This window comes from Podarcis erhardii, assembly GCF_964252035.2.
Source record: "Podarcis erhardii genome assembly, chromosome: 2".
Lineage (NCBI taxonomy): Eukaryota > Metazoa > Chordata > Lepidosauria > Squamata > Lacertidae > Podarcis > Podarcis erhardii.
This window is the reverse complement of record NC_138498.1, coordinates 117,539,729-117,551,203: the sequence shown is the minus strand read 5'-3', so window position 1 is coordinate 117,551,203 and position 11,475 is coordinate 117,539,729. Positions and strand designations below refer to the sequence as shown.

Here is an 11,475-nt window from a genome sequence, read left to right as displayed (position 1 = left end):
GTGGGTTATAAATAATAAAATTATTACTATTATTACTAAAGCAGTGTAGTGCAGAGGGAGCGTGTTGGGCAACTAAGAACACATGTTTCCACACTAGTTATCTGATTTCAACCTTTTGTATATTTCTTTATTGTATGGTTTTATGTCCACTTTGATTTCTAAAATAAACTTCCATTCTAATTTTTTGGGGGAAATGCAGGCATTGATTTGCACCACTGACAATCAGTTATGAGACTTCCAGCCCATCTCTTGCTCAGGCAAGTTCTTTGACCGCAGCTAAGCGCCACAAGCTATGAAGAGGTTAAAGCAACAGAGGTCCGAATCCTAGAGCGGCCCAAGTAGATGTCAAAGGAAGATGATGCGCAGGGGCGGCCGGAAGGGAGACGCTGCTTTCCGGTTCCCTCCCTCCCTCTCTTGACTGGCACCTGAGAATGACGTAGCTGGCGGCCGGTTCTCTGCGAGGGAAATGAGAGAGCAGGTGAGTGGAAGGTGGGAAGAAGCGGAGAGTCTGCCCAGGTCCGCTTCTGTTTTCGTTTAATTTAATTTTTTAATTGCTCCTTCTTCTGAGCTTGGGGAGGTCTCATAAGACAAGAGGACCAGGGCGACGGAGGCATCGCCATCCCTTGGGTCAGCTGCTGGGAAAAGTTGCAAGCTGGCCCTCCCATTAAGCAGAATGAATTGGGGAACTGGTTTGGAATGGCCAGGTTTGGGTGCTGTGCCTTTTGTTGCTGATAGCTCCGTTGGTGAGAGCATGGTGCTGATAACCTCGAGGTTTGGGTTCAAGTCCCCATATGGGGCACCTGCATCTCCCTGCGTTGCAGGGGGTTGGGCTGGATGACCCCCACGGGTCCCCTCCCACCGCACGGTTAGACTTCCCAGCTGCAGGGTGCTATTTTCCGCCCTGCAAAATGTCTTAGGCCAGCGCTGCTTCTGGGCTGCTGAGATCCCCCACCCGCTCCCAATCTTATGTATGGCCTTATTTGCACTATACATTTAAAGCAGTCTCATACCACTTTCAGCAGTCGCTGCTTCCTCCATAAAATCCTGGGGAGCGCCATTTGTTAAGGGAACTGAGAATTGTTAAGAGACACATGCCCACATTCCTCTCCAATTCCAAGAGTGTCTTCTCAATTCAGCCGTTTTCTAAGGGACTCTGGGATTGTTTTAAAGTGTTTCAGAGGCTGTAGCAAGCTATCCTGGCTGTTTACATCACCTTGGCTTGTGAACACAGGAGGGGAATTAAGTATCATGATGTGCCTTTAGTATTTTTGTCTGTAGGCTCCTTGGGAATTAAAATAGATTTTTGGAGATGCGGAAATAGCAGACCCAATTAATATGGGGTATTCAGAGATCATCAAGATCACAAAGAACTTGCATATGGGAGTGAATTCAGCACAGACTGGAACAAAGGACAATAATCAGCTCTTCCCTCTGGGGGCAGGAAACTGCAAACTCCCCTCTGTCACCTGGAAAGTACTCATGGGGAGGGGGAAAGGGGGAACCAGCCAGGTGACAAGACACTCAGGTTACCACCACAACTCCTCCCTCAACCCCTCCTTTCTGTGATGTATCTGAGGGGTGGTCTTAGGTTACACCCCTTCTGTGATGTATGTATGATGTTTCTGGGGGTGGTCTTGATCTACAGGGTGGCAATTTCAAAAGTCTTTATAAGGCCTTGCACACCATTTTTCTGGGTCCCTCCTCTCTCCTGCGGGTGAGCGGAGAACCCTGTTGCAACAGACCAATAAAGGCCAAGCCAACAGGCTGCTGTTTTGCTCCAAGTTATCCTGGTTGGTGTCTTTGTTTTTGTCCAAGGGAGCCCTCGGATTTTTCCGTTAACAGTCCTATAGACTTTCTCTCTTATTTTCCCCTCCGCTCCCCCCTCAGTAGGTGAAGTTTGGTCGTATTAGCTTCAAGGACAGTCAGATTCTGCTGGTTGTTGAAAGATGCAGAAGGTTTGCAGTCTCATTTGAAGAGTCCAGCTGGATGAATATCTTTAGCTGAAGGACAAGGATATTAGCAAGGGCGCTGAGGCATCCCTAAAGGGTTGATAGTGAAAGAGACAGCAGAGAAGAGGCGCTACAAGGCCTCTACAAGGCCTGTGGGAAGAAAAAGCCTGTGACGCAAGAGATTGTGGCTGGTGCTAAAGCTGGTCATGGAACCCGAAATCAAAATGGAGCAGAGCTGGAACCCTGAATTTGGAGAGCAAAGATCAATTTGTCCAAAAACTGGGAGGCTCAAGGAAGTTCTCCTTGTGGAAGCCCAACAAAATGTGAAACAGGAGCCAAACGATGAGCCATCAAGGAACTGGGACGCCCAGTTGCAGGAGTTTTTGAAGATGCTACAAGATTCCCATTCTGGAGAGGGAAACCCACAAGTGCCTGAGACAAAGGATTGGGACAATCCCAAAGTATTCGAGGTTACTTCTGAGGGAGTGACAGGTGACCACAGCTGGCCCAGAGCATTGTGGGCTTCCCAAATCCAGCCACGTCTTGCTGGGGAAGCCCAAGAGGACCATGAGACCAATCTGGGTGCCACTCCCAGTGGGAAGGAGAAGGCAAGAACTCCGTCTGGAGATGGTGCCGAGATGGAGAGGCAGCGCCGGTGTTTTCGTGAGCTCTGCTACGAAGAGGCCGATGGGCCTTTCAAGCTTTGCAGGCAGCTCCAGGAGTGTTGCCATCAGTGGCTGAAGCCAGAGAGACACACCAAGGAGCAGATCCTGGAGCTGGTGACCCTGGAGCAGTTCCTGGCTGTCCTGCCACTGGAGATGCAGAGCTGGGTGAGAGAACGTAACCCAGGGAGCTGTGCCTGGGCAGTGGCCCTGGCGGAGGAATTCCTTCGGAGTCAGAAGGAGGTCAACAGCTGGGAAGTGGAGGTAAGGTGATGTTTCCAAAATTGTGTCACATCCACAGCATACATTTGATGCACGTGTGGATCCTATGGCTTCCTCCAAAGTGTCTTGGGAACTGTAGTTTATTAAGGGTGCTGGGTGTTGTAGCTCTGTGAGGGGTAAACTACATTTCCGAGAACTCAGTGGGGAGAAGCCATGTGCTTTAAATGTGTACTGCAGGCATCACAAGCATGCCTGAATTGGGTTTCAAAAATGGTGCCCTTGAACCACTCTTGGGTCTTGAGTTGCTATGACTATTATTATCATTATTATTATCATCATTATTAAAACTTATTATCAGTCTGTTTTTTTGCCAATGCAACCCAAAGCGGCGTACAACAATGTTTGTAAGCACAAAGCCCCAATTGGGCACCCAGCCACCTTGACAAAGCCAGTGTCAAGGCAGGAGTGGGGAGCAAGTCAGCAGGAACTCACAAAGTGTCAGTGAAATTCACTCTTTATTCAAAGAAACAAAGCAGCTCAGGCCTAGTGATCACAGCAATTCTTCCCAGTCCATCTTGACCCAATGAGGCAGTTGTGAGGAACCTGAGACTCCTTCCTCTTGTCTCCCTTTGCTCCACCCTCTTCATTCCCCTTTGTGTTCTGGGAGACTAGGGGGCTCATATTATGTCCTTACATTCTTGTGACAGATTGTGATAATATCAAGTCCTTGGAATAAGTAACATTTATCGCCAACCTCTAAACACAATTTTGCCTGCACTGTGACTTGGTTTTGAACTGACTCTTCTCCCCTCCATCTTCCCCACTGGCAGATCACAGGGATGTCAGAAAAGGAGCTTGTAAATCCCTGCAAGGCAGAACAGGATCTGCCGGGCACGGTGAAGATGCAGCTTTCCACAAGGCCCCAGCAGGGGGACAAGCAGAGTGTGAGCTTATTGGGTGAGTTCCTCTGGGGTCTGTCTCTTCGAATATCTCAGGACTCCTGAATTTCCAGTTTTGTTGCTTTCCCCCACCTAAAATGGAAGGCTTGTCTTCCCAGGTCACCTTCAAGCTCTGTGGGTTTGGGGGCCTAAAACTGTCCACACAACTGGCCATTGCCTGCTAAGTAGTGGTCCTGCTCAATTATGGGGCAGATCAATCATTTTTGCAAAGGGGGCAGAAGCACAGAGAGGGAAGCTTGTCAGTCTAGACCAGGGGTGGGTTCTGAGCTTCCCTGTTTGGCCGACAGGTCCATTTTTAAAATTGCATCTGTAATTCAAAAAAATTCAGTAGCTATATATGCAATTCAGAAACACACAGATCGATAGATTTAGAACTGGAAAATGTGCAAAAGGAACTTCTAAAATGATCACCTCCTCTAGAATAAAAGGTTCCATATTTGTTAGAAATTGATCTCTTATTGTGGTGACACCTAGACGTTGGAACTCCCTGTCTGTTGACATCAGGCAGGCATACCCTTTTTGACTCCTGTTAAAACATTTTTTGTTTATAGACAACCCTAGTAAGATATTAGAATGCTGATGTGTTTTTGGTTTATTGCTGGTTTTAATTTTCTGAGCATTTTAATTGTTTTTAGTGCAATCTTACTGTTTTTAAGACTGTTTTGGGGTTCTCTAAAATCAAATGGCTTATAATTTTTGGGGACTATTTAATTTGGTGGGGAAATAGAGCTGTCTACATGGGGGCTGCCCCTCTACGTGGGGCTGCCCTTGAAGCTGTCCCAGAAACTCCAGCGGATGCAGAATGCTGCAGCGAGGCTCCTCACAGGGTCTCTGCCATGGGAGCAGAGTGCTTTTCTAGTGCTCTTCCAGCTGCACTGGCTTCCGGTGGACTACAGGGTCAGATTTAAGGTGCTGGTTTTGACCTTTAAAGCCATTTCACGGCCTAGGACCCTCGTACCTACGGGACCGCCTCTCCTGGTATGCCCCACGGAGAGCCTCAACGTCCATAAATAGCAACACCCTAGTGGTCCTGGGCCCTAAGTAAGTTAGATTAGCTTCAACCAGAGCCCAGCGCCTTTTCAACTCTGGCTCCGGCCTGGTGGAACGCTCTGTCTCCTGAGACCAGGGCCCTGCAGGATCTGATTTATTTCTGCAGGGCGTGTAAGACAGAGTTGTTCCGCCTGGCCTTTGGCTTGGAGCCAGTTTGATTCCCTCCCCCTCTTTCTTTTTTCTTTTCCTTTCTCCTCCTGCGATGAGACTACATTTTAATATTTTAATGTTTCAATATTTTAATGTTGTATTTTAATTTTGTTTTTAAGTTGTATTCATTCAACTTATTTTTATTATTGCTTGTTAGCTGCCCTGAGCCCGGCCTTGGCTGGGGAGGGCGGGGTATAAATAAAAAAATATTATTATTATTATATTATTATTACATTTAGGCATGGAATGGAGAAAGGGATTAGGGACCAAAAAAAGTCCACATTCTCATAATACTTTGTATCACAAGTGGTAGAAGATTAATGAGAGACAAATGGGAAGCACTTCTTCACAAAGAGCAAAGCTGGAGCCAGTACTGTTTTTCTAGAAAAAGAGGCGCTGGAACTCACCATGAACACTTCCCTTGTTCTCTTATAATGGCAATGCTACCCACCTGAGAGGAGCCAGAACCTTTGCAATAAGTATTCTTGCTGCTGTTGTGGCATACCTAAAGAAAGTTCTGTCCTTCTTTGACACCAACTGGCCGACCATGCCCAGGAGAAAGGCCTCTGGTTTCTTCAGAAAGGTATATTTAAAATACCTTTTTCATTTCATTATAGATCATCTCCCAGAAAGTCTTAATCCTTGGGCACGTCCACCAGAGGTGAAAGAATGCACCTTCGGTCTCTTTACATTTCCAACATTTATTATCGGGCAGATGATAGATTTTTGCAAGCTTGACTGGTGTCATGTACCACCTGTAGATCATTTTCATTAAATTCTCTCTTAAGGCATTACATGCCGTAAACTTCATACCTGTGGTCCATAACTGTTCCCAGTCAGCCATCATATTATGTCCAACGTCTTGTGCCCATTTAATCATAACAGATTTCACCGTTTCATCCTGTGTATTCCATTTCAACAGCAAGTTATACATTCTTGACAAATTCTTAATTTTAGGATCTAGCAGTTCTGTTTCCAATTTTGATTTTTCCACCTGGAAGCCAATTTTTTTGTCCAAATTATATGCCTCCATTATCTGGTAATAATGAAGCCAATCTCGCACTCTATTTTTTTGTTTTTCAAAACTCTGCAATTCTAATCTGTCTCCCTCTTGTTCCAAAATTTCCCAATATTTTGGCCATTTGGCCTCCATATTGAGCTTTTTCTGAGCCTTCGCTTCCATTGGTGACAGCCACCTTGGGGTTTTATTTTCAAGCAAGTCCTTATATCTTATCCAAACATTAAACAGTGCATTTCTGACAATATGGTTTTTAAAAGCTTTATGTGCTTTGACCTTATCATACCACAAATATGCATGCCACTCAAAAACATTGTTAAAACCTTCTAAATCCAACACGTCAGTGTTCTCAAGAAGCATCCATTCTCTCAGCCAACAAAATGCGGCTGATTCATAATAAAGTTTTAAGTCCGGCAGGGCAAATCCACCTCTTTCTTTAGCATCAGTTAATATCTTGAATTTTATTCGAGGCTTCTTGCTCTGCCAGACAAATCTCGAAATATCTCTCTGCCACTTCTTGAAACACTCCATTTTATCCAAAATTTGCAATGTTTGAAACAAAAGTAACATCCTTGGCAATACATTCATCTTTATCGCAGCAATTCGGCCTAGCAATGATAGCTTCAGGTTTGACCATATTTCTAAATCCTTTTTCACTTCCATCCAACATTTTTCATAATTATCCTTAAATAAGTTCACATTCTTAGCAGTCATGTTAACCCCTAGGTATTTCACTTTCTTAACCAGTGTTAGTGCTGTCTCCTGCTGAAACCTTTCTCTCTCCATGACTGTTAATTTTTTCTCTAAGACTTTAGTTTTCATCTTATTCAACTTAAAACCCGCTACCTGGCCAAATTCTTGAATAAGTTCCAGTACTCTCTTAGTACTAGATTCTGCCTCCTGTAATGTCAATACCAAATCATCAGCAAATGCTTTCAGTTTGTACTGTTTGGCTCCAACTTGTATACCTTTAACTGTTTGGTCCCTTCTAATCATATTTAAAAGCACCTCCAGGACCGATATAAAAAGCAATGGAGAGATTGGGCAACCTTGTCGTGTTCCTTTCTCTATCTTAAATTCTCTATCTTAAATTCTCTATCTTAAATTCTCAGGTATCTGAAGAAGTGTGCATGCACACGAAAGCTCATACCTAGAACTAACTTAGTTGGTCTTTAAGGTGCTACTGGAAGGAATTTTTTTATTTTGTTTTAAATTCTCCCGTCACTACATTGTTCATAATTAATTTAGCCTTTTGTTCTGAATAAATTGCACCTATACCATTTTCAAAACCTTGACCAACCCCCATCCCCTGTAAATTTTTCTTCATAAAACTCCAAGAAATATTGTCAAAGGCTTTCTCCGCGTCCACAAATATCAAAACTGCTTTAGTATTGATATTCACTTGTAACTTTTCTAAAATGTTAATTATATTCCTCGTGTTGTCAGACAAATGTCTGCCCAGGAGAAAGCCCGCTTGATCTTTATGAATTTCTTCTACTAGTACCTTTTTTAATCTTTTGGCCAAAATATCTGCAAAAAATTTATAATCCACATTAAGCAAAGATATGGGGCGGTAGTTCTTAAGTTGTGTCTTCTCAGACTCATGTTTTCGGTATAAGTGTAATATAAGCTTCCTTCCACGACTCTGGTGCCCTTTTCCCTTCCAATATTCCATTACAAACTTCCTTTAATGGCTGTATTATCAATTCTTTCAGTGATCTATAGTATCTTGAAGTCAAACCATCCGGTCCTGGAGATTTACCCAATTGCATATTCTGGATGGCCCCTTCTACCTCCTGCTCCATTATTTTGTAATTCAACATTAGCTTATTTTCTTGAGACATTTTTTTGTAATCCATTTATTTTCAAGAAGCGATCAATGTCCATTTGTTTCTGGGTTTCCTGTGTATATAGTTGATTCTGTTTTTCTTCCAGCAGGGGACGGGCGATTGAGTGAAAGCAAGAGGCAGAAGCGCTTGCGAGAAAGTCCTGAACAAACAGAGCAGCGGAAGACAACCTTAAAAGCAAGCCAAGAGAAGGATTTCCTGTACCAGGAAGAAGCTGATAAGAACCAGTGTAGGGCAGAGACACAGAAGAGAAAAGACACAGAGAAGATAGCAGATCCAATTATTATCCAAAAGGGTGTTTGCAAAGATGCCGCCAAGCAGCATAAAGAGAATGACATGGAATCTGACACGGGTGGGGAAATCTGTGGTCAAAAGGCTCATGGGAGTACAGACGGGGCTATTCCCACGGAGGAGACGCCATACAAGTGTTGGCAATGCGGTCGGAGCTTCAGCAGCAGCTCAGACCTTTTGATACATGAGCGAAGCCACGTAGGTGAGAAACTGTATAAATGCTCCCACTGTGGAAAGAAAGAGACAATCCAGACTGGCCAGACTGCGCATAAATGTTCCCACTGCGGGAAAAACTTTCACTGGATCCCTCAAGTAAAAGCCCGTGGGAGAGAAGAACGTTATTCCTGCACAGAATGCGATAAAAGCTACTCCTCCAAGTCGGTCCTCCTCAAACACCAGCAACTCCACAGAGGCGAGAAACCTTATAAATGCTGCTTTTGCCCGGAATCCTACATAAACTGGTGGGAGCTCAAAGCTCATCGGCAAACTCACCGAGGCGACACACCACATAAGCCATATAAATGTTCGCATTGCGGGAAGTTCTTCCTTTGGAACTCACAGTTTCTGTCCCGCGAGAGTAGCCACACAGCCTTCTGCTGCTACTGCGGGAAAGGCTTCATAAAAAACTCGGAGCTCGTTGAACATGAGAAGACCCACACGGCAGAGGAGCCGTTCGCGTGTTTTATCTGCGGGGAAAACTTTGGAGTCAGTGCTGAACTGCTTGCCCATGTGCGGAAGCACAGAGAGAACACGCTTCAATGCTCGGTTTGTGGAGGTCTTCAAGAACAGTTTGTAAGCCCGTGAACTAGAAGTTATGGGTGACAGCCAATCACTGCCTCCCCCTTGCACAACGTACTTCTCTTGGTGTTGTATATTTTAGCCATCAAAGGCCTCATTTAAAAATATTAAAATTGTAATGTTTTAAAATTCCTCGTGAATATGAAGGGCGTGCGTGAACCTGTGCTTGGTCAGATTTCAGAGGCATTACAGGCGACGACCGATTTAGCGGCGTCTGATTTCGCAGGCGTGCATGGCACCAAAACCAGAAGTAGCCCCCAAAGGTCATAAAGTTGTCACAAAAGGGGGGATGGACAGGGCAGAGTAGGTTTATGTATTTGAGCGTCCAGAACATAACCCCCCCCCCAAAAAAAAAACCGAAAGCAGAGGAGAGGAAAGGAGTTTTGTGCCCAGTTCCCACATGCGGGTTTCTCACAAGAGTCCTGTCAGCTCCTGCGAGAACAGGGTGCTTGTGGGACTTAGGCCTCTGGACACCAGGCAGGTACCTTTGCCGCTTTCATTTTGGCACCTGCTGAAAAGCATTTTGTCCAGACGTGTAGACGTTGGAGAGTTTTAACTTCTTCTCAATTTACTGCTGATTTAATTTTTTTTAAAGGTTTCTAATTACTTGTTTTTAACTACTTTTAACCGATCTGTTTAATATTTCTTGTAAACTGCTTAGAGGTTCTGTTTTTACAATCAAGCGATACATTTTGTCATATAAGGCAATAACAAGGCTGGGGTAGATAGACCAGGGACTGTTCCAAAAGGCTCCTATTAACCTTGTTGTGCCACCTACATGCACACCAGCCACTTCATGTGCTGGAGTTCCCCAGAAAACTAAGGAAACCAAGCCTTATGAGGAATGGTTGAAGGAGCTGGGTATGTTAACCTGGAGGAGACTGAGAGGAGATAGGATAGCCATCTTCAAATATCTCAAGGGCTGTCATATGGAATAAGGAGCAAGCTGGTTTTCTCCAGCTCTGGATGATTAGGACTCAAACCAACGGCTTCGTGTTACGAGGAAGGAGATTCCGACTAAACATCAGGAAGAGCTGTTTGACAGTGGAATGGTCTCCCTCGGGAGGTGGTGGACTCTGGGCGGCACATGTGCTGTGTCCAGTTGGTGTCCATGATGGTGGCACCCGCCCTTATTCTGGTAGGAAGTGCTTGGTGGGGGCCAAAAAATGAGGGGGCGAGGAGAGGCCGTTGAGTTGGAACGAGGACTCTTGGGGGGTAGCGGCGGAAACACAAGGGCCAAAGGGCCAGCTGCAGGGTGGTGGGGACGAGGCTGAGTAGGGAGACCCTCTCAAAGGAAAGGAAGAGAATAGCAGGAAGGCCATTGCGGCAGAGGAGGCACAACTTCTGATTCCCTTGGACACCCCCCCCCCCATTTTTTTAAAAAAGTACCGTACATTTATCTTCTGACCCCATTACTAGTGACACCTCTCCTGTTATAGAATTACTGGACATGCCCCCACCTCTTTCCCTTTCAATGCCCTTCAACTTTCATGCTCTTATACAGCATGTTTCTTTTCAACCATTTAAAAAACATCTTTGCAGTCCATTAACACCCCCACCACCATAGAGAGAGGCAGTGTGGTCCAGTGTGTAGCACAAGGACTTGGGAGATGCAGATTCAAATCCCGCCCCCCAACAGCCACAAAGTCCATTGAGTGCTACCTCACAAGGTAGCCCTAAAGGGGGGGAAATGAGGACAGGAAAAACCACGGACCTACTTTATCTCCCTAGAGAAAATGTGACGTATAAATAAAAAACGTTGGCATGTGGGTAACCCTACTGAGACGTGTTAACAATGACCTTTGAGTGTTGTAAAATGTTTTCAGATATTTAAACTGCTTTTAAATAGCTTAAATATGTTTTGTTTTGTTTTGTTTTGTGTTCCTTGGCTACTCATTGGTTTGCCACCCTGGGCTCTTTTGGGAGGAAGAAGGGTGGGAATATAATAAAGAAATCAATTGATATTTATTAAGGATTGGAAAATTACTGTGGGGTTTTTGCATGAAAGAGACAGTCAACATGCAATATCTGGACCTGAAGATTGAAAATAATACTGGCTTATAGAAAATAGAATGATTGGATGTCAATTTGAGTGAATGTTTTGAACAAGTTGTTATATTTACTTGACAGAGAATCAGAAGTCTTTCCATCTTTTTCTATTTCTCCCATTTTCTTTTCTTTTTCTTCTGTTTATTTTTTCCCTTCTCCCTGCTCCTATTTCTTTTTAGATTAGATTTTTAAAAATATTTCTTTTATTCAGGTATAAGAATATACTTTGCACTGTGTATAAACTTTTGTATATCTTTGGATGAGTATCAATAAAAATAAAATGTGGAAAAAAGGAACCAGTAGTGTTGTCCATAATCTGCCCAGCCCCATATGTTACTCTTAGGTGGATTTGTAGCTGGTTGAGTGACAGACCCCAAAGAGTACTCATTAATGGTTCCTCATCCTGGAAAAAAGTGACAAGTGGGGTGGTGCAGGGTCCTGGGCCCGTTGTTTTCCAACGTCTTTATAAACAACTTGGGT

At 44.3% G+C, this 11,475-nt stretch overlaps 1 protein-coding gene across 5 annotated transcripts in view; it reads left to right on the top strand.

Moving 5' to 3' along the window:
- The first annotated feature begins 373 nt into the window (after positions 1 to 373).
- Positions 374 to 11,475, top strand: part of LOC309336746 (zinc finger protein 446-like) — a 22,955-nt gene continuing 11,853 nt past the window's right edge. The window contains exons 1-5 of one of the 5 annotated variants that reach the window (XR_014154067.1): positions 374 to 478; positions 1,888 to 2,875; positions 3,664 to 3,790; positions 7,946 to 10,880; positions 10,920 to 11,302. Coding sequence is in view for 1 of the 5 variants with exons in the window: in XM_081853005.1 (XP_081709131.1) it covers positions 2,156 to 2,875; positions 3,664 to 3,790; positions 7,946 to 8,952 (1,854 nt within the window). In the remaining 4 variants the exon portion in view is untranslated. Of the gene's footprint in view, positions 479 to 1,887; positions 2,876 to 3,663; positions 3,791 to 7,945; positions 11,303 to 11,475 lie in introns of those variants that run through there. The other 4 variants (XR_014154064.1, XR_014154065.1, XM_081853005.1 and 1 more) reach the window with 4 other exon arrangements.